General features: G+C 41.1%; 1 protein-coding gene across 2 annotated transcripts in view; it reads right to left on the bottom strand.

Annotated features, from left to right (window-relative positions):
• Positions 1–23,802, bottom strand: part of COMMD1 (copper metabolism domain containing 1) — an 83,710-nt gene that overhangs the window by 45,578 nt on the left and 14,330 nt on the right. Inside the window, exons 2-3 of one of the 2 annotated variants that reach the window (XR_014896350.1) lie at positions 15,644–15,925; positions 4,651–4,744 (exon numbers count right to left, since the gene is read on the bottom strand). Coding sequence is in view for 1 of the 2 variants with exons in the window: in XM_085308981.1 (XP_085165107.1) it covers positions 15,644–15,925 (282 nt within the window). In the remaining variant the exon portion in view is untranslated. The remainder of the gene's footprint in view (positions 1–4,650; positions 4,745–15,643; positions 15,926–23,802) is intronic. The other variant, XM_085308981.1, reaches the window with a different exon arrangement.

The raw sequence follows: 23,802 nt of genomic DNA, 5'->3' as shown, positions 1-23,802 counted from the left end.
AAAAAAAGAGGAGTGTGCACAGGAATCATGCTGCAGCAGTGAATGCCAAATAGGGAAGCTGGTGAGACACCACAGAATGAGCCCTAAAGCCCTAGTGACAACTCCCAGCCTGAAGGAAAAAGACTCATCCTTCACGTGGACAGCATGAGGGAGGGTTATTTGAAAGTACTTCCACTTCTTCAGAAGAGAGACCACTAGCCAGGCCCACCATGAGCACACCAGCCCTAGAAGTCACATCCAAGCTCCTCACTGAGRAGCCATTTTTCCCACCCAGTCTGAGTGCAAAAGTGCTTGCAACACTCAGTCCTCTGGCCTGGGGCCCTGCTCGCTGCCCTGAGAAAAAGCTACAAGTTGAAATCCATCCTGGGCATTAAAAGAGCTTGCAGAGCTCTGCAGGTTGTCCTGAACACRCAGGGCTGTAAGAAAGGCACTCAGAGGGTCAAGAACGAGGTTGCCTCCCAGGTCTGGGGCACAGCATCATGCCTCTGTATCTTCCTTCAAGTACYTTTCCCTTCAGCTGTTAGGATGGAGCGGTGCAAATCTCCTGCTCTCCACCTAATCTGGGTTGCCAGCCCTCACGTAGCAACCTCAGAAAGTTTAACTTACACCTATAACTGTAAAAGTGCTCTTTCTAAAAACAACGCCTGAGAAATGATATCCAAAACCCACTTTGAAATCACAGAATCATAGAATCAGTAAGGTTGAAAGGGACCTCTGGAGTTCATCTAGTCCAATCCCCCGGCTCAAGCAGGGTCACCTACAGCATGTTAGGCAGGGCTGCATCCAGGTGGGCCTTGAAGATCTCCAGAGAAGGAGACTCCACAACCTCTCTGGGCAACCTGTGCCAGGCTCCATTACTCTCACAGTGAAGAAATTCCCCCTCACATTCAGGCAGAGCTTCCTGTGCTTCAATTTCTGCCCATTGCCTCTTGTCCTGTCACACAGGACAACTGAAAAGAGTTTGTCCCCGTCCCCTTGACACCCTCCCTTCAGGTACTTGTACACATTGATCAGATCCCCCCTCAGTCTTCTCTTCCCCAGGCTGAACAGGCCCAGCTCTCACAGCCATTCCCATAGGGCAGGTGCTCCAGCCCTCTGATCATCTTTGTAGCCCTGTGCTGGACTCTCTCCAGTAGCTCCATGTCTCTCTTGTACTGGGGAGCCCACAACTGGACTCAGGACTCGAGATGAGGCCTCCCCAGGGCTGAGGAGAGGCGCAGGATCACTTCCCTCCACCTGCTGGCAACACTCTTCCCAATGCACCTCAGGAGACCATTGGCCTTCTTGGCCACATTGCTGGCTCATGGTCAACTTGTCATCCACCAGCACTCCCAGGTCCTTCTCTGCAGAGCTGCTCTCCAGCAGGTCAGCCCCAGCTTGTCCTGGTGCCTAGGGTTATTYYTCCCWAGGTGCAGGACCCTGCACTTGACCTTGTTGAACCTCATGAGGTTCCTCTCCGCCCATCTCTCCTGCCTGTCCAGGTCTCTCTGAATGGCAGCACGGCCCTCAGGTATGTCAGCCACTCCTCCCAGCTTGGTATCATCAGCAAACTTGCTGAGGAGGCACTCTGTCCCCTCATCCAGGTTGTTGCTGAAGAAGCTGAACAGGACTATAAAGTACTATTCGTTCAGAGTAGAAGTATCTGGTTTAGAATAAAAAAATGAAGAATAACTACATGTAATTTTCTTACCAGGTGGCTTCTGCAGGAGGATCCTGGTACCTGAACATCTCCTAGACAACCATCAAGGCCATCCGGCTGTGGCAAGCACAGTCCAATCCCACAAAGCACCTCAGCTAAGCTCTCCTCCAGCAGCTTTGAGGAACAGTCTCCTTCAGAGGTTAGTCTGTCTTTCTGATCTCCAAGTTCTGTGTCTGGAAAAACAAGCCTCCCTTTTTTCACAGTAACAGGAGCTTAAGGTCCTTGGAAAGAGATCGGTTTGTCCTTTGTCTTTCAAATCCTTGTCCTTAGCTGGCATATTGTCTTCCCTCTGTTTATTCTTTCCTAGCTTCCACTAAGCTTGAATCAATGTATTCGCAGAGAAAATTGTTATGACACGAAGTGGCCAGGTCACATATAATATTAACACAATTAACACATTTCTGTGCTTTTGGATCATTGCTTATCAGCACCACAACTGTCACACACTGCATCTGGCATGTTTAAACTTGTAAGTACTTACGCTCTGCAAACTTAATGCTTGCTTAATATGGCTTAGGAAAGAGACACATTTAAAGAGGTTTTCTATATCCTTTCATTTATATCTTGCATTAGCTTTACTTGGAGAGTTTCATTTTAATCCAAATACAAGTCTCTTGTCACCCAGCAGCCAGCATTTCTCTGGCTGACAGAATTTAATGACATTCATTCAAGTACTCCCCCGCCGCTATAAATGGAGAAGTTGCCTTTCTGTTCTGTTTTCACTTCCTAGAAAACGAAGGCTGAAAAAGCTGGCCTCATCTCTCCACCTGAACTGAAAAAAGCAACAAAGTTTTATCTATACTCTTCATTTGAGGAGAGTGGTCATGCCACGACTTAGTATGCAGTTCAGACAAGGGTGGGATTTCTCATCTAACAAGAAGTCTCTACAGCTGAGCTAGAAACACTTGCTTTCCTTGGAAACGGACACTTTTAGGGCATGGTCCAATGCAGATAGCTAAATGAAACCAGATCTATCACACCCTCAGACAGCCAGTTTCTCTCATGGACTCTGCAGCGAACCCAGGGTGCCTAGCTGAGATGCACATATAGTTCATCTGCTCAGATGAATTGAGCCAATAGTGATCAAAACTCCACAGGATAGCAATGGCAATGAAAAAAAAACCCATATTTCAGTACACACAGAAGCCTACTGGATTCAATTTGTATCTTTGCTTTTATGAGGGAAAGAGACAGAAGAGCGACAATAAAAGAAGATGCTGTTGTCCGTGCCTGCACCTTGGTAAGGGACACAGGATGTGAATGAACAACTCCTTTTCAAGTCAGCAGCAGCAGCAGCACAAAAGCCAATTCTGTCAAGTGTTGTGTTTGTTCTCATTGTATAATCACAATATTTGTAGGCAGAAACAGGTTCCAGCCTAATTAAGTCTGAGCAGACTGGAGCTCTTTCCCAAGCAGTCGTACTTTACAGCAGTCTCTAAGCATCATGATGATATTTATTGGGAAACATAAGCGCTCCATTTCCATAAAAGCAAGCAGTTTAAAATTAGCTGCAGATAATTCAAAATGACTGCTTAGAACAGAAATGTAATTTTCTGAAAGGGGCTATTGGTTCTGAACATGATGCACTGCACTCATGATCTGTCATGCCTCATTACTTCAGACCAAATAAGTTGGGCTGGTGTAACTTGACACATTAGAGACTCTCCTCAATGTTGAGTTCTTTTAAGATACTGCCTTCCAGGCTGAATTCTAAAAAAGCTGATATTGAACTAATTTTCTCAAGTCCTGTGGCATATTTACAGGTTAAATGGAATGAAATTTTTTAATAGTACTTAAAGCACAACACTACTTTTGAGAGTGATTCAACAGAAACGGAATCAATTGACTTAAGAGTTTATTGCCCGTAAGCATTCAAGTATCACTTCACAGGTTTAAAAATAATTATTTTAGAAGCCCTGCATATACAATCAAGGTTAAGAAGCTGTCAGGGACTTCCAATTCCAGCAGTAATTTGGCAGTATCTCATTTGGTTTAGCCAGTGCAAACTAAGTGCAGGGACAGAATGTTATTGATTTGCAAAAGTGGAGCTCAGCCATACTCAAACACAAGGAAACTCTGTTCTTTCCATTTTATACCTATCAAACTCCACCTACAATGGTTTGGCAGCTCAAATTACAATGCCATAATCTCTGTTACTTTTACCTCGATGCAGCTGATTATAATTAAACCATTCGGAATTTGAACCCATGTACGGGGAAGGCTAGAATTTAGCACATCGGTCCTTTGGTAGTGCAGAATCAAGGTAAAAAACACCACAAACTTAATTTTGTCTCTAAAATGAGAGATTTTACATCTTCCTTTTGAAATTAAGAGGAAGAAAAACCCCCATCATTTCAAACAGTAACCAAATTAAGCAAATGCAATGTAAATTATGCTTTAGTTGTCTTATTAACATATTAATGAATAYACATCAGCAAGCTGAACTAAATCTATATTGAAGATTTGCATGGCTGATTATCTTYGTGGAGTTTTGCATCTGACAATTTGAAAGGAGGACAAAAAAAAGCCATGGAAAGGTCTACGCAAAATTAGAACTTAAGTTTTTAAATCAAAGGGCTGTTTTGTATCTTGTATAAATTAAAGAAAGAATCTCTTCCTAAATRAAGAGGCCTTGTTCTTGGAATTACATTCAAAGCACTCATCTCCTAAACTTGTAAGGTTGTAGGTAGGACAACATCTTAACCAAAAGCATGTCCTTCTCCCAAACATCATCTTTCAGAAGAAAAAAGTAGGGAATCTCGTGCTTCAACACATTGCCTCAGGAATATTTTCAAAACAAACAAAAAGGTGAAAAATTAAACAAAGGCAGGCAAGGAAAAAGCAGAACTTATTTTGTTAATATTGTTGACAGAAATCAAATTGTTGCAATCACAAAAAATAACACTAAAATAAACACTATTTGCTAAAGCTGTGACTAAGTCAGGACTCACATGCCACTCAGTTCTATTCCTTGCTGTTGTCATGCTTCTSGTATCGCTCCAGACTACTTGCCAAATCTGTGATTTAGTTTGCCACGCTTCCTGCCTAACATGGGCAAAAATAATAGGACAAGTATTTTACTTTATTTATTGTTAATGACTGTAATAGCTGAGAAATATTCTAAAAAAATATATATTAATATATAAGTAATAATACATAGTAATACATAATACAAAATATAAATAATATGTAATAAATGAGGCAAGTACACTAAACCAGCTACTGAAAATATCAAGATTCCACTGTTTTTGTAATCTTCCAGATTTCAATTYTGAGATCATTTCTGAATCAGATACCTCTTCCACACTTCTGATTAAGTCTACAATATTGAGCTCATCCATCAGCCATGTCTCTCATTCTCTATTAGACAGCTGCTTTCTTTGAAGAAATGCTGGCACTTGAGAGGTTACCGGCAGTGCACAGGAAAAGCTGCTTTCCTTCTCAATTTTATGAGAACACCAGCTAGTATTTAAAATGGGTAATCTTTTAAGCATATAGGTTTAAATGAGAATTTTTATGGCACAGAAGAGTTCTTGATTTCTTTGCTCAATTCTGCCCTCACTTTGTCCTCTCAACAATTTGGTCCAGATCAAAAATAATTTGGCAAAAAAAARGGGGRGGGTGGAAAGGGAACAGAAAGTTTTAATTTGAGATGAATTAACTCAGCCATTTCACTCCCAACTCCATAAATGCATCTGGAGGAGCACAACGGTGAGAACAGGTAGCAGAGGTCCAGAATGAAGTTACCGTTGCTGCAAKGGGGGAAAAAAAAGAGTAGTAACCTAAAACTTCCAAGATTCACACATTATTTTCAGCAAGAGTTCTGTTTACTGCCTTCCTTTTGGCCAGTGCTTTCTGCACGACGAAGCGAAGACCAGAGTACTACGGGGCTTTTGTAAGACAAAGCCAGTAATAAACGAGGCAAGTGAACGTGCGGATGCAGATGAAAGGTTTGAGCTTCCTCAGTGCAAACCAGGCATCTGCTGAACCCACGCAGGGTGGGTATCCGCAGGAAGATCCCGGCTTCCTACCGTCTCAGKCCACTCCCCTGAGAAGGGGCATGAACCGCTCCCAAAACATTTTGCTGCATCTGGACATGCCCAGGTAGCAGCAACGACAYGGGCAGAGCGAGAGAGTCCGCTTTKMCACAGATGTAGCRCCAGYGTTTTGAGTATTTCATGTGCTGAATAACCACGTTTCTGTTCGAGGAACTCGTAATGCCTCAGCATTAACAYGCAGTTACYGCTTGCCAGGGATGGTTTGGTATACTAACAAGTTCCAGCAGCTATAATTCAAATCCTTCAGTTAAAGATTTTGTACATTTTTTTTTTATGAATGATACGAAGAAAACGAAGAAAAACATGACTTTATCTTTTTCACTTTTAGCTGGGATGAGATATATGACCATAGAAGGAAATGACTAAAAGTACAGAAAGCCAAAACTTGCTAGAAATTAGACGATAGCTATCTTCTCAATAAAAAGATTTCACTGAGAGACCTGCCTAGAAATTGCATCCTCCTGTTGCCCGTGCCTTCTGCTGCCCAATTTATTAATAGAACTCCTCACCACATGGGAATTCAATTTGTGAATAAATGTGAAAAAAACCCAAAGCTGCTGGCAGATTACATACAAGCTGCTCAAAACAAATGGCACAGGCTCACTTTTCCCCTCAAAAACCCAAAATACATAGAGAAGCACGAGTCTAATTGTACAGCTGGCAGTGAGTGTGGGTCACTACTGTGTACATGCTCTTTTTGCCGGATGGACTCTTGCACAGCCAAAGTCCAGGTGTTATAAAGAATATATATGTAACACAGAACAAAGAGAATCCAAGTGATCAAATAGCAAAGAAGGGCATGGGTTACACAGACTTCTCTCCATTACGGGCCAGCTTTCCGATTTTGTACCTTCTCTTTTCTGCAGCAGCTCTTCCCAATTAAAATAAATTAAGTAAGAACCTGTTGTTACTTACACCCCCGAATGCTAATATTCAGGGATCTCAAGAGAGACCACGACAAACCTGGAAGGATCTCCACAGAGCTTTTCAGCGGCAGTGTGGCACGCTGTGAAGAGTAGGAAGGCTGGCCAGCTGGCAAAAAAACAATTTTGAATGTACTTGGCCAGGCCTGTGAAAACAAGATGTTTGTCAGCCAGTGTAGTGGGCACTTAGGTTCATAACAAGTCCTTTTTTGCTGAGTTTTCTAAGAAAGAATCCTTGTTAATTTTGATATCCAAGTGCTCTGAAGAATGGAGATGGCCAGAAGATCAAAAACTAAGATGAAAAGAAACAAATCCCTTTGGCTTGCTATATACAGGCTATCCAGTAAAGAAGGTGCTTTTTTTTCTCCTTTTTCTTCCTTTTCGAGTATCAAGAAGAACTTTTGGCTTTGATTAAGGGAAAAAAAAAAAAAAAAAAGGTAAGATACAATTTTGCGTCCTTCAACCCCCTTTCCCTCCAAGATACAAATTACTTTGCAAAACAGCACACATTGACTTTCACACTGAAACTGCAGCCAGCTTATTTTTCGAAAGGCGGTCAGTGCCGAAYGTGACTGCTAACTCTGCTATAGTTACATCTGGGAGGCATCACACCAGCTGGGATTCAACAGTTGGGAACGCTGCCGCCAACACACACAATCTTTGCACAGTAAAGTTGTTCTTTAGTAAGCCAGGAGTCAGTTGCATCGGACTAAGTGCGGTCTCCAATACCTACTACCCAGGCTTGGTCTTAGCCACAAGAAGAAAAACGAATCTTGGTATTTTTGAGCCCATTTTTTCCAATTCACCTTTATCTCATCTTCTACAAATCTTCAAGTTTCTTCCTCATCACACATAGAAGTGCCATCCTTCCAAGCCTTATACTAAGTTTCATGGGAATTAAAGCCTTGTATAGCTGCAGAAAGCTTAAATCTCTAGTTAGCTGATAAATGGGGGGAATGCAGAACTGCTGTTTTAAATTTGGGCAGTGGCCCAGGCCAGGCCATTTCCCCCAAAGGAAGAACTGAAGGACATGGGAGCCTCTTTTAAGAGCAGGATCATGTTACATGCAGCCAAATGGTGCCAGCTTGCACGTGGCATTTTGTTCAAATACAATATACTAATTTGCACTTCTGCAATTCATCTCTCCCAGCTCCATGTCTGGGAGGAGGAAAGAAGGAGAAGGAAATCTGGTATATTGTGGAATCGTCTGTGATTGCTTACGGGACAGCAATAGTGTGAGGTTCACATGTAAACTGCTCTGCCAACCTGCCTCAAACTGAACAAATCACTGGGTGATAGGGCAGAAGATTATGCAATTTATGGGCTCTGAATTACCCAAGTAGTCCAAAACAAGGAGGAAGTATGGGAAGAAACTCATAACCATCCTCTAAGCTCATTAGTTATATGGGAATCCTTCTTATTAGAAAACAGAGCCAGAGCCGTGTCAGTTTTGAAGCTTATCAGCCGTCTCCTGCTTCCAGACTCATGATTCCACAACCTTTGAAATGTGTTTTCTTCAAACATCCTGAGTTTTTTGCCTCCCCTCCCTCACCTCCAACACAACAGTCCCTGCTGCAGATCCCAAACATAGYTCTCAGACTGCTGACGCTGAAGTCAAGACTTCCTGACCTGGAAGCTGAAGTATTCAGACTGAACTGAAGCATAAAGTACAAAAGCAACTGAAACACTCGCTGGCTCTAACTTCTGCACGAGGCTCCATGAATAGAAAAGGAACCAAAATACGTATGGTGACYAGATCAAACAAAGAGCATTGAACCATCCATTTTACCTGAAAGTTGCAGACCAAATGCTTGGGCCTGTTGTGGCAAAGACCCTGACCATACGTCTAACTCCTAAGAGATTATCCAACTTCACAGTTACATCATCTTTGAGATCACAGGCTTGCAGAAATGTGGCTTGGCAGAGATATCTAGAAGTCTCTAGGCCAACCTCCTGCTCAGAGCAGGACTACTGTCAACAAGAGACCAGGTAAGCCAGGGCTTCGTCTAGCTGAGTCCTGAAAACCTCTGTGCCAGCACTGCAAGACCATCCTAGCAAAAGAAATGTTGCAAAGCTGCAAAAATGCCTTCCGTGTGGTAGGCAGAACAAGAACCGAGGGGCACTAGCTCAGGGTACACTGACAAAAGGGCACCAACCAACTCCAGGGCCAATGTATCCAGCACAAACAGGGGAAGACCTTCCAGGAAAAGCAGTGAGCAAGCAGAGGGAGGATAAGGAAGAGAAGGAAGAACTAGTCCTTCCAGACAGGTTGGAAATGTGCAGCACAAGTTCTCAAAAAAGGTGTAGCCATGTGGTGAAATGAACTTGCTGAAGACAGTTTTCAACAGCCAGGACTGTTGAACCCAACTGCCACCCTTCTCATACTTGTTCTAGTTGTATTTCAAAGCTGCAAGAGATCATTCTGGAGAATGTTTCATCAAAGCTTTGCAACATTTTATCAACTGCACAAGAACAACAGATTGAAAATATTTGTTGATCGCACAAGATACGTAGCAGATGGCAAGTTCCCTCTCTTGACTTGTGCAAGGCTGTTTGCCTCTCACTTGAATGTACACACAAGACTTCAAAACAGCTTTTGAGAAGGGTAAAAACAACTCAGATTTCAGAGACCAAATCAGAATTTAGGCAGTTGCGAGGCAGTAAATAGGCAACATCCTACCTTCATACAGCACACCTTCAGTTAATCCTGAATTCTCACTGCAGTATCCCCAGCTCTGTAACCGTCAAAAATACTTACGTCTCACTTAAATCATTCTATGTAACTACTTGAAAAGATCCAGTTGCACAATAAAAACAGTTGACAAAGAATGTGTATGTAGGAGTGTGCATGTGTGTACACACACTGAGCATGGAAACAAGGATGGAAACTTAGTACAGCTAATTGCAGCATAGTAACAGTTACCCAACTTCAGGAACATTCCTTCCTAGGATGATCAGGTGAGGTATTCAACAAAACATAGTCAAGCATATGAAGTGCAAATGAGGCAGTCCAAGTTGGATAGTTATTTAAGCAACATTTCAATTTAATACTTTTAAATCTGTAGCATACCACACTTAAAAAAAACAACAATCACAAAAAAGSGTTCTGATCTGGTTCAAATGTTACTTTGCTTTCATGAGGTGGTGACAAAAATTGAATTGAGAAGCAAAGGACTACCAAGAGTACAGCACAGAGGATTAAGAAAATAACCAAATTAAATAAATCAACCGTGTTCTGGTTTTCTCCATACTGAGTGACCTATTGCCCTTTATGGTTTTTATTTGCTTTTCACTGTACCCTGTTATGTAACTGTTCCCACTAACGCATAAATTTTCAAGGTGAACAAAAGCTCAAGTGATTACATTCATCTTGGTCACTAAGATGATTCTTTTCACTAACTTCTACTTACTGAGTTTTATATTTTTAATCACATAAACTACGAAGCTTGTTGCAATTAAGTTGATTGATTTAGGATCTAAATGACTGTACTTTCCTACTTTTGACAAGAGCAACAGTTCCTACAATGTTAATAGCTATAGACCTTAAAATGGATTAAGGTTGGAAAGGAGAAACACTTTCCTGACATTCTTCCTTCCTCTTTGCAGGCCAAACCACACTTATTTTGCAATYAGGGTACCCAGAACCACTTTTTAATCTCAAGAAGCACCTCTGATGCCCATACTGATATTCTGTAAAAGGAGATCTGTCTTTTCAGAACACATCCTACAGGAAAAGGACTGCAACTCCATTATCTGCAGTTATTTTCAGCAACAGCTATGAAGCAATCTGACCGGCAGTGTTTWTGCCGTGCTTCCCGAGGCAGAAGGAAGCACAGACACAGTCCCTCCTCCCTAGAGTGTGAATTTGCTCATGACATTTTCCTGATTCGATCTTTCTTCAGCAGTGAAAGCTTTTGCTGGAAATAACCACAAACTATGGAACCTAGCTGTCTTTCACAGATCTGTGCTTACAAAAATGTGCAAAACGCTCCTTAACGGTATTCAGCCTGTAATCCTAGCAAACTAAGGAGATTACAGAAGCTAAATCCGAAGATTTTTATTACACTGTGAAAGCATGTTCAATTTTAATATTTGTGAATTTGGATTAATTTGGCTTATCATTTTTTTATAGCAGAGTTAATACAAATTTTGAACTAAATTTGTGCAGAATACACAAAGTTAACATGTCAGAATGGTGTTTGGTCTCTCAAAAGTTTACTGTGGGACTTATTTCATTCTTTCCCAAAATAGCAGGAGATTTAAATCTTCAGTCATACAACCAAAAAGTTGAGTGAGCATAACCCTGTGACCTCCAAAATTTTAATAGTATTTTACCTCCCTCATACAGCACACTATTGTCTACATTTTTTATGACTTCTTTCCCTACCTGATTTTCTCTGAATTATCAGGATCTGGATCCAGCTATTGACAGAGAGGGAATGCAATATACTTAAGGTAAATTCTGAGCTGACACTTCTGACTTTTCCAGTACCTATAAGTTCTTGCACTGGCAAAGGATGATAATACGTCTTTTCACCAGAAAATATTTATCTCACTGTCAAGAGTTTAAAGAAATGATCAAAGTATAGTTAGAACTAGCAAATATTATATTTTTAATTTCTCAAAARTGTTAGTTGCTTGTCTGTTCTTAAAATAAAAAAAATGTTTGTTTCACATGAAGGGTGAGAGGAGGAAAGTATTTCCAAATCTCCAAGTTTGCTTTGGAGGCAGAGTACTGACAAAAAAACCCTCTAATCCATAACGCTGATGCAATTTCCTCCAGTCTTCCTGAGAAAAATTCTGCAGTGTAATCCCAGACTTTAATATTAAATTAGGGCAGAAAATGCTTTTTAATTTTAAGACATGCTTTATTTCCTACAAAACTCCAATAAAAGTGCTGTTTGTCACCAAGATTAGCAGTAATTCAAACACAGAAAAGAAATGCATGTGAAAACATCCACTCCATAAATATCCTCAAACACATAAACCATGGGCAAATACTCAAGCTAATCTACAACATTTCATCAGTCTGAAGTATTAATCTGCAAGAATACGTACCACTGCAAGGAAGTAAAACCTTTCCTTCAGATAGCCCTTGAATGCTCAGAAATGAAAGCAACAAGAAAGGCACGACCACTTGAAAAATATGTTTTCCCAGAGTCCTCACACGGCACTGAGGTTTGTACTCCATGCTGGGGACAGCACTCTGGTGTTCCACCGTGCAAGCAGTTCTCAGCACTACCTTAACCTCTATATGTTTGTTCATTAAAAGAAAAATGGACAGCATCAGCAACATGCGTATTCTCTGCATCGAGTAAGGCTGTCAGAGAAGCATCAACAGAGCAGTGCCAACATTTGTTATACAAGTAGTCTGCCTCAGTGCCTATTCTGGTTAGCCAGAGGGACTAAGTGACAGGTAAACATGATGACTGCCAATTCCTAAATAAAATATTTCTACTTAGATCATCTTGCCATTGATTTCCAATTACACGTTCACTCCCAAAAGAAGGAAGACTGGTAGCAAACCAGATTGGAATACTAGGGGGAAAAAGAAGCCCTGCAGGAGGAGACCATCTCATAAGGAAAAGAACATGACAAGCACCACAGAACAAGTTTAAGCAGATCTTCATACCAAGCCATGGTGCTAAACTAAAACATTTATTTTCTATTAACAACACAGCCAGCTATAAATCTGATTGGAAAGGTAGCAACAGAAATGCGCAGATAATCTGAGACTGTGGGATAAGGTGACCATTGCTCCATGTGGAGCAGCATTACTGAGGCAGGGCAGGAAGGACGCGAGAAGGACAGCTCTCCAGCTCACCTTGCTTCCTGCTCAACAGATTTGCATCCAGTTGAAATTTCATGCCAAAGACCTTTACAGAAATATCCAGAGAGGGCAAACAAAACTAAAGGGATGTAGAGAAGACACCGGGACCTATAGACATTTTAACAGAAACTTAGCAAGGCACAGAGATACAAAAGAGCAAGGCCATCGTGCAAAACCGAGATGGGCTGTTCAAGAGAAAAGAATGAGTTGGCAGAGAGGAGTACTGAAAACTGTTAACAGATGAAGGAAAATATAGGCTCAAGAGCAATGACTGTAGGATATTTTTTAGTCAGATGGTTAAACAAAAGCAGAGTAGAGYACTTCATGGCCAGTGTGTTCATCTGCCTTCAGTCAGAATGTATTAAGGCTCCATTACCAGCACACGGGGAATTTTAAATATCATTGTAAAACCTTCACTGAAGAAGGARGAGTCAAACTGCAAATTACAGAGCCAGAACCAAACTTCCTAAACTTTGGAGCATTGGTATTGGTGAATGTTTCTCACTGAAAATGCTTGCAAGGATGCTTAGAGGAAAGGATTCATTTTTCTTCTATCAACACTAATCCCAAGGAAACATTAATAAAACATTCGWCAGGCTTCAGGTAAGCTTGCTCTATTGAAACTTATGAAACTCATGTAAACTTCCCCATTTCTAGCCATWTTAGGTCTTACATATACACGTCTTTAGTTTTAAGGCAACGGACTGATTGAATTTTAAAGACGGCAAATACAGAAAGCAATGAAGGTTATTTGTCGAAACAGAATGAATGGACACTTTCTAAATCCAGTCCAGAGAGAGAGACTGTGAAGAATCAGAGTGACTTTAAACTCTGGAAAAGATGCACTTTCTGCAGAGCTTTTCTTTGCTTCTGCCAAAACAAATGAAATATTAATGTCAATTCATTACACATCGATGCACTTGTATACTCCACTGTTATCAAGTGCCCAAATGAAAACAGTCTGTTCTGAATAATTTACTCCTGAATCATCAGAGAGCTCTTTTCTACAAATCCTGGAGGAGACCAAATCCAATCCTTGACTGACAGTTCTTACCCTTCTGAAAACATGTTCTCTCTGTTAAGTTTCAGAAAGGTACCAGCATATGTATTTTTGACAYGCTACAAAAACTTGACATTTAGAAGAGATATAACTGTGATAATGATCAAGTAAAAATATATCGAGGCTATAAAACAAGATGAAGAGTTTCAGGTTTGTGGGCAAGCAAGAACAATCCATTCAACCTTCAGCTGGGGGTCTCTGCTCCTGCCTTTGCAGGCAGCCCCCACGTACACGTGGTGAACGTCCCMAGGGCCAGATGAACCCTCTTGGCAGCCCACTCACTGCCACTTCAGTGCCTGGGCTCTCTTGCCTCAGCCCATCACGTGTGTGCAGCCTCCACTGAAAGCTCTTCCATTTTAGCTCTAAGCTAAAGACCATATAAAACAACAGCTCCTTAAAACAAACACAAATTTTGACTGAAGCGGTGACAATCTTACTTATGCTTTGATTACCTCTCTGATTACCAGTTTTCAATACTCTCACCTGTACCAAATGCCAGACTAAGCTCACTGTACTGTCCCCTGCAAGGCAAGTAGAAGTTACATCTAATGGTAGAAGTTACATCTAATGGTAGTTCAAAAAAGCATATTTACATAACCATTTTCTTTGGTATATTTGAGACATGAAATTGCATTGCTAAAATAATTAACTCTGGTTTTATTGTGGGGTTCTTTGTTAAGAAAAATTAAAATGCCTCAAATCTCTGTTCTTCTTTCATGCTTACATTCTCTTTCTCTCGCTGTACAGGGAGGAAGAATTATATATGTACTTGCTGACTGATGTTACTGTAATAATCCATTACTGGAGAAAAAACAATTTCAAAAAAAAAAAAGAGCGACTGCCTTCTGAAAAACAACTATGGCTTAGTGATTTCAAGATATATTTTTTTAATGAACATGGATATTTCTTCCATTTGTTCACTAATGTGCTCATTCTAATGTACTCACTATAACCTTAAATTTTTTCCCCTATTTGTTACTAATGGAATATAATTATTTCCAAGATCTCAAAATACTTGGCAGAAAACACTCCTCTTTAAAGCTAGGAAAAAAGTCTAAAAACATACACCATTATTATCTTGGGCACTGCAGAGATACACTGGTAGAAGGTGGAGAGCCAGCAATTAGGAAGGGGAAAGCTTTCAAAAACCAAGAGGAAAACTAGACTTAGCAGAGTAACCACACCAAAATGTACTGTCGCAGCAGGACCCCAGCTGAATGCTACTTTCATGCCAACCTTGTATAACACACAGAGTTTGCACAGGTACACTCTATATGCCTAATACAGGTACTCCTTTGCTCTAATCAATTGAAATATTATGAAAACAAAGGAAATATATTAAATGTCAATTGTTAGCATCAAATGCCCAAACTTAGCTCATAGCTTGATTTGCAACAGCTACTGTTAGAGAAAGAGGTTTTAAGATTTGCTAATGAGCAAAAAAATACCAAATTGAAAACTCTTTCCTATCAGAAAAGGATATTGCATTTCCTATTGCATCTCTCATGCAAGTAAGATCAGATTGCATAAAGCAACCATTAACAAAGATCTACTTGTAACATGAAAATAGTCGTTACAAAAAATAAAGACAAATCCTTCCTCTGATTTACCCTGAAAATGTAAAAGGATGGGTGATCATTTATAATCTTTGAACTTTAATCTTTTTCAGCTTCTATTCTGCAGGTATTATCTAATTCCGGTATTTGATTAGGAAAAGGAAAAGACCAATTGACTTTGCTGTATATGGGATATGAATATAATTTTAACRTAACAGCTAGAGTGACTGACTGTATGTTTGAATTCTGCGCTCTCAGATTTGCCAAGCTTAATGTAAGGAGAGCTGTCAATCCATACATGAAGACATAATATAGGCAAAAATTGCACTCACCACATAACGTATCTTTGTGACCAACAAGTCACATTTTATCACTTTAATCACTTTAAGTACATTAAAGGCCTGGTGCTGACAAATACACTGACTCGATTTGGCTGCAGCGAATTCAGCAATAGGTAAAATATTTTGGCACRTACCCAGTTAAATGAGATTTACATATTTTACAAAGTAAAGCTTACCTGCCCACTTTTTCCCAGTTCCATTTCAACTATTGCAACAGGGGTATTTATCTGATCAATGTGTCTTGACTGTGATTTCAAATCCACTCTCCAGTTCATGTTTTTCAAGACATTATCCCACCGGCTTTGATTTATCAGGCTCTCTCGGATCTTTATTCGGTGATTTTTCCAAAACTTTGCAATAACTGCAGCTTGATCTGATGTGATGCCACCTTGTTTTTTGGTTTGGGCAGTGAGAAAAGCCTCCAGCTGATTCAAATCCATGTCTGCTGAAGCAATTGACTGGAAGAAAAACAGGAGGAGAAAAAGGGAAAAGATTGCTTAAAAGAATTCTTTAACGGTCAAAGCTGAACATTCAACCCAAAAGATTGTATCTTCAGGGTTTTACAAATATCAGGTTTTAAAAGGATAGTGCAAGCAAACTTGGCTTATGGAAATAACCCAACAACTTCCATTTGCACTTACCTACCACTTTGCCCAGATCACTGCCCTGGGACAGCTGGGGGGGAGTATTTTGGGAAGAGAAAGCCAGGAGTGCCTCCAGCTATGGAGCACTCCTACAGGAGCACCAAGGAGCTTCTCCCTGTCTCTGTCCCATACTCCCAGTAGCCCCTAGGCATACTCTTCACTCTTACTCTTTACTCCTCCTCCCTGTGTTGCAATAGAAACGATCCTTTCAAAACCTATTTTTACAGAAATCCACTCTTCCACATCCTTCCAAAGTTGATAGTAAGCCTTAAATTTCCATTGCCTAACCGGCAACGGTTCCTTAAATATGCCTATAGCAGGGAAGGAGGCAGAACTTGGAGAGGAATCTGTGGTTAGATYTCCTCAATGCAATTTGAAGTAGACAACTTTGTTTCATTTTCACCAAAACCAGATGTAACCGATCCTTAACAACAAAGTAAAATGAAGATAACACTGGGATTCTTGGAATTTGCATCAATTTAATTTTCCTTGCCATTATATTTTTGCTACTGTACTCTGTACCTTACTGGTGCAAAACCCTGAYGATGCAAGGCTCTGCGGTGTGAAATTGCCCTCGTTCAGTACCTTCACCACCTTCCAAGGCAAAAATACAGCTGTGCCTTTTAAAATTGCTGCTCAAAACTGAAGCTAGTGTTGTTACAAAAGCTAAACAGCGTTCACAGAAATAACAAGCTCACTCTCAAAGCCTAGTATGAGCAGAGATAACGGCACCGTGTGGGTTTTGGCCAGGCACACGCGCCGCGTGCTTCAGGCTCCCGGTCGGTAACRCAGGGCGCTGCTTATCTGGACTTAAAGGTGCGCTGAGCATTAGCATTTCAGAAACTAGCTGTAGACAGGAGATACGCTACTTCTCCCTACTTCGTCTGTGATCACCCACACTTGTCCGCGGACTTAGCTACAAGCAGGCTTCATTGCTCTCCTCCGGACCAGATAATTGGCAAAGTACAAGGATCKTAGTCACATCAAGAGTGGCTGGAACTAAAATAACTGATTAAAAAAAATAAAATAAAGAGAGAACTACCCCTAGAAAATGAGCTTGCACATCACACAAGGGCCAGAGAACTGCAGCAGGAGGCTGCTGCTTTGAAGTGAGCAAAGCCAACAACATGCACTTAACCTGCAGTAGGGACACCACATCCTTCTTACCCTGAGTTTTTTCAAGAGAAAAACAAACCCAGCCCTTCCCTAAAACATCGCACAACCTGTGGTCTTTAACAGTGCTCAGCCTTTTATCACCCAGGGCATGAGCTGTTTCTCCTCAAACTTTTGCAGTGTTTAACAAGGAAGCGCCGTCTTCCTGAACTCTCCAAATGGATTCGGTGCCGTCTGTTACAGGTTTAAGAAAACAAATGGCAATCCATATTAGAAGTAATCTAATCTCTGCTGTATCAGGAGCACCTGGCAATTTGTTTTAAAATTTGAGCTGTCTAGTGTACCACTCGCCTTTGCAAGTTCAGTGCAAAACTTCGGTATGTTTATGTGCTACAAGCACCCTAGTTAGTTTGCTACCAAACTGCCACACAAAAATGTTTTGCCACCCAAAATAGAGGAAGGAAACCATAYATCACCCATCTCTTGCTCTCTCTCATACAGATATACGCTTGCATGTGTACAAAAACTATGAATCATTTAATTTTGCAAATGTATACACTTAAGAAACAGGGGAAGATGACAATTACAGTGTATTCTGGGGAATTTTTATCAGCACCTATCCTTTAAATAATATAGCAATAAACCTCACTCAGAATAGAATCTCTCTGAGTTTGGAAATCAGACTGTTTCTTAAAAGCTCATTTTAAAAGAATATAAATTTTAATTTGAAGAGTGTACAAACAATGAGTTATACTTCAAAATAACTGCATGAAGATCTTCCTGTAGATATATTTTCATTAAATTCCTCAACAAAAAACATCWGCTCTACAGGCATTCAAGTAATGAAAACCCAACAACTCATTTTAATATTCTTTGTCGTTCTAAGTTGGAAACATTTTATTATGAGATAGGAAAGCAGGGGTAAGTTACAAAGAATGAGAGAAAAAAAWAAGTCTTCACTGATCCTTCATTTCTTTCATTGTACAAATTCTTGTACAATTCATTTTTAAAGAATGAATTTAAAGCAACCACAGTTCCACTCCATTACTCACATAAATGACAGCAGTTGAACTGTGGACAATTTGACGAAGCCTGAATAAATCTTTTAATATAATTTGGCTAAAAATTATTCTAGTCATACTCCGCGCAGCACTGCAAACAATGCTTTCCATTAGCTTTAACAATGCTCCTCAACGGCATAGTCAGAATATCAAATTACARTGAATACACCTTATTGATGTTTCTAAGGATTGATTTAAATTTAAAACRTAAGTGGTTCTTCTGTGTGTTTAAGCAAGTATAGGTAAAACGTGTCTGATTACAGGTCTCCCTCTTCTGCTTTCAAACTTTGGGGATTTAGGTGGATCGCTGAGCAGGACCAGGACAAGGATTAGCTGTTGTCTGACGCTCCAGCGGGTCTCTTCCTACAGCGGTGCTGAAAATGGTTTCACTTTTAGCATAGACAACACACACACGTTTTAGCATCATCACTGGAAATTTCTCAGGACTTACAGGGGTTGAAATCTATTTTATCCATCAATTCCTGCTGTAAAACCATTTTCAGCACTGGTTCAAGAGGGGTATGTCTCATTCACTATTTCATTTACATTACTATTAACTATTCATTCAAGTGACTATGGAACACAGCACTGTAAATCCTATTCTCAAAATTAAAATCTACAAGAAATCATACACAAAATTTCCTCACTTTACAGATTTTGAGATTTGTTAAAACACCCATTTTTTTTTTCACAGCCCATCATACTAGGAGCTTGCCAATCCTACCCTCAGGAACCAGCTACAGCTTTCCTTCCAGAGGCTGGACATAAACAACATGAAACAGTTTTGTTCATACTGACTTTTCCCCGCATTCATCTTCAAGAGAGATCCATTATCTCTTAAAATGTAATTCAGCCAATAAAAAACATGACTTCAAATACTATTTCTTTAATGGAACAGCATTTGATAATCTGGAGAGTTTTGTATTTGCTTAATTAGACATGTGCCTTGGTACACAGAACAGGAAAGCAGACTTAAACTCATTATCTTTTCTGAGAAATAGAGCCTGACAAGCATGCAATACTAGTGAAAAACAACAATCGGTAAAATCCACCAGGAAGAAAAGCGCACTTCATTTCCAGAAATAAAACATGACTTGTCAAGCAATATGGGAGCTCTCCAAGAGCCTGCCACGCCAGGACGCGTGGGCATTTTCTCCAGCTGACCCTCAGCGCCGTGGAGCGCTGCCAGTCTGTAGCACAAAGAAATCAAAAGCTCGCAGAACACAAACAGTTCGGGGCCGTGTACTGTAGCAATGAACTGGCCTCTTCGGGTTTTTTGTAGGCGGAATGAGAAGCTATTTCTGTATTGCAGCGCTGTAATTCAGCTGTGCTCGGAAATACAACCTTKAAAACCTTTTATCAGACACTTGGAGCACGTGCACGGAGAGCAGGGACCTGCCGCAGCCGGGAAGAACGTGCAGCAGCTCCGTGTGCAAGCTCTTGCTGGCCAGTACAGTAAACCTCTACCAGAMTTGGGGCATTTCTGGATTTGGAGGCGTCTTTGCTGCGTGCAGCTTCTTTCTGCTTATGTACAAAGAAAGGCAACGCTGAAGTAAGCAGCGGAGGAACGTGAGAAGTTCTCGTCATCTTTGGGCACAGCAGTCTCAAGGGCCCTGGTGACATTAGGGTACTCCTCCGAGTTAATTCACGCACATCCTAGCGCAACTGGTAGTTTGAGTCAGGAGGAACACGAGAACATCTCTGCAGCCCTGTGGTTTCTGACTCTCCTTTTTAAGCATGTAGTAACCGGACTGTCTCCCACGGGCTGCTGATACCAGTTCCATAACAACCGAGCTGCTCCCATAGACGTTCCCTGGATATTCGGCCAGTAGATTTTCCCACGTTGCTGGAGACAGCGGAGGTTTTTGACTGTCTGGCAGGTTGTGCCTCACAAATACTATTTATTAGAGTCTAAGACCTCTCCTGAGAACTGGAATTACGACAAAATTAGATGTGTCAGCCTGCTTGTCTGCATTTGAAAACAGTGATCCACCTTTTGAAAAAAAAGCACAAAACTAAAGGGCCTCCTTCCCTCCAAATTCAAATTAATTCAGAAATCACAAGTGACCTTAACAATACATTTAATCAAAGCAGAAAGATTTTAACTAACCTTTTAGGCTTCATCTAATCCATGGGAGATCTCAGGAATTTCTTTTATTCAGGCTCCATACTGTCTCCCAACATTATTTTATTCTGCTTCTTATTGAGCTGTCATACACGGTTAGAAGTGGAGATGAAACTGTTTGCTTATAGAAAAGAGCTAGCTGTCAATCATCATGAGAATAATATAAATTTTGTTTAAAATCCTGTAATTTAAAATTTCTTTCTGGTGTGTATGATCTTCTGCAACACCTATGTGTTATTTAAACCTGTAGAGCCATTTGGTTCACTGCAGAGAAGATACTACACCAAGGTCAATGAATATTCGGTGGATTTTGAAATTTTTTTATGTTCAGGTTATTCTCACTTTCTTTTTGGTCAGGAGCACTCACAACAAAATGCAGCAAAAGAATTAACTAACTCCTGCTGCAGATGCAAAAAAAGTGCAATAAAATTAGGAAATTTCAGGCAAAATTATCCTTCCTGCATTTCTAATCTTATTAAGCTTGATTTTACACAGACTTGTCAAATGGGGAAGATAAAACTCTCCTCCACAGATCATTTCCATTCTTTCATTTTCTCTCCCAGGTTCCCGTCAAGTAGAACCTCTCCCCCCCCCCCCGAAAGCCCTATCTTATTTTTTGCACACAAGCTCACAAAAAAGCAATGTTCTCTACTAAACTTGTTTTTTGTTTGGACATGAAGTTCTGTAACAGCTGTTGGTGCGGGTGGGAGCGAGAGGGACAGGGTGATACATATAGCCATTTTGGCCTAGCTTACAACTGAACGCAAGAGAAATCTCAGTATTAGTTTTGAAAGGGTCTGCAGTGACCACATTTTTCCCCTCCAGCCTGCCTCTACCATTAGTCTGAACGTCTGCAAGAAATGACGATTTTGAACTCACAATTCCATGAAACACCACTTCCTAAATTATTGGCAGAAGGTGTCATTTTTCTGTGGTATGAAGACTCACTTGATGACAGTGAAGACGAACGGTTGATTAAAATAGACAGCTACCGGATGAACCACAACCTAAGACACTCTTCTGTGGTCAGATAGTACTCGCAAACCTACTGTGCTGAGCTCAAAAAGGTTCTCACCCGGTTTAAAAAAAAAAATTACTCTGTCTGGATCTGCTTGCAGGCTCTCTCTGTGCTTTACACCACTTTGAGGACAAGAATAAAAAAATATGAACAAGCCCACCCGCTGACGTTAGTCATAGCTAGCTCCCTAAACGACGCCTGCATACTTGGTTTATGAATAGATGATAAAAGCTGGGATTTTAAGCAATAAACATAAAGAAGCACCACCCCCTTACAGCACAGTAGCTTCCAAAGTACTTACATTATTTAAAAATAGACAGAGGAAGAGAGATGTAAGAAAAAAGGCAATGGAAAGTGCTTCTCTGAGACAACACAGATAGGCTGTGGACAGGCTAGAGAGAGATGGTGTAGGGAACTGAAAAAAATAAGGAAATGTTCTATTAATAGCAGATATACTTGCAACTGCAAGGGTCACATATGAGGCTAAAAAATATAGATAAATAATAAATTGCCTACCCTGGCCTGTGCTCAACTGAATTATATCAAAAAAGTGTCTTCTTAACAAGCTGTGCGATCAGACAGCTGTGCTATCCTGACCTGAGTGATTCTTTGCAATTGTTTAGAAAGCATTTCGGTTTTTGCCACATAGGGTAGGAGCAACAGAACATCACACTCCCAGCAATTCTTAAAAATGCAGTTAYCACAAAATGACRATGTTGGTAGGGACCTCTGGAGATCGTCTGATTCAACCCCCCGGCTGAAGCAGGATCACCTAGAGCACATTGCACAGGATGGTGTTCAGGYGGCCTTTGAACATCTCCAAGGGGCCCACAAGCTGTCTGGCCAACCTACTCCAGTGCCGAGTCACCCTCACAAGTTCTTCCTCATGTTCAGATGGAGCTTTCTATSTTTCAGTTTGTGCCCACTACCTCTTGCCCTGCCGCTGGGCACCACTGAAAAGAGTCTAGCCCCATCCTCTTGATATACACAGTGACAAGATTCCCCTTCAGTCCTCTCTTCTCCAGGCTGAACAGGCCCAACTCTCTCAGCCTTTGCTCATATGAGAGATGCTCCAAGTCCCTTCACCATCTTTGWGACCCTTTGCTGGACTCGCTCCAATAGCTCCATGTCTCATACTGGGGAGCCCAGCACTGGACCAGCACTCCAGATGCAGCCTCAYCAGGGCTCAGCAGAGGGGAAGGATCATCTCTCTCCACCTACTGGCAACATTCTTCCTAATGTGGTCCTAGATACCACTGACCTTTTCTGCCATGAGCGTGCATTGCTGGCTCGTGTTCAACTGGTTGCCCCATGCCAGACCTTCTCTTTAAAGCTGCCCTCCAGCTGGTCACCACCCAGCACCTACTGGTGCAAGGAGTTATTCCTCCCCAGGGGCAGGACTCTGCATCTCCCTTTGCTGAGTTTTATGAGGTTTTTCTCTGCTTATCTCTCCAGCCTGCCAAGATCCCTCTAAATGGCAGCACAACTGTCTGGTACATCAGCCATTCCTCCTAGTTTCACACCATCTGCAAACCTGCAAACTAGCTGAGGGAGCACTCTGTACCATCACCTAGGTCATTTATGAAGACATTAAACAGTATTGGTCCTGGTATCAACCACTTTATTAAGATAAATAATATCTACTGCTCTCCTCTCATCCACCAAGTCAGTTATCTCATCATAGAAGGCTAACAGGTTGGTGAAACAGCATTTCCTATCCACAAATCCTTACTCCTCCCAATCACTTTCTTGTACTCCCATGGGTCTGCAAATGGTTTCCAGAATTAGTTACTGCATCACTTTCCCATGGATCCATGGATTGAGGTGAGGCTGATCAGCCTGTACTTCCCTGGATCCTCTGTCTTGTCCTCCTTCAAGATAGAAGTGACATTTGCTCTCTCCCAGTCCTCAGGAACCTCTTTGATTGCCTTGATCTTTTAAAGATAATTGAGGGTGATCCCTGAGCATCAACCAACTTCCCTGGATCCCTCAGCTCTCCAGGGCCATATTCCATTGGATTCTTCCAAGCAGATTCCTGAAGAGGCCAAACTCTGTATACAGCCATGTTGTATACAAGTTTGAAAGGATCAATTTTTTTTCTAAGGAAAAAAAAAAAAGCACAGATATGTGCTCCCAAGCTATCCTTCAGCAGAACCAAAGTTATTTTAAGAGTGCATAAGTCTTTGCAGGTTATGTTATTCAGTCTAAAATAGTTTCTTCTTCATCCTCCTGAAGGGCCTAGCTTCATAAATAAGAACTTTCAACAGATGGAAGCCACCTCATGCAGTATTGCTGAAGAAAAGAGAGAAAAAGAATAAAAGGCAGAGAGAAATCCAGATAGTGTAGAAGAAATAMCAGATGGCAAATGCAAAAA

The sequence above is a fragment of the Rhea americana genome, unplaced genomic scaffold, assembly GCF_003343005.1.
Source record: "Rhea americana isolate MKP2758 unplaced genomic scaffold, rheAme1 scaffold_289, whole genome shotgun sequence".
Taxonomy (NCBI): domain Eukaryota; kingdom Metazoa; phylum Chordata; class Aves; order Rheiformes; family Rheidae; genus Rhea; species Rhea americana.
The sequence above is the reverse complement of the archived record's forward strand: the minus strand, read 5'-3'. Positions and strand labels throughout refer to the sequence as shown.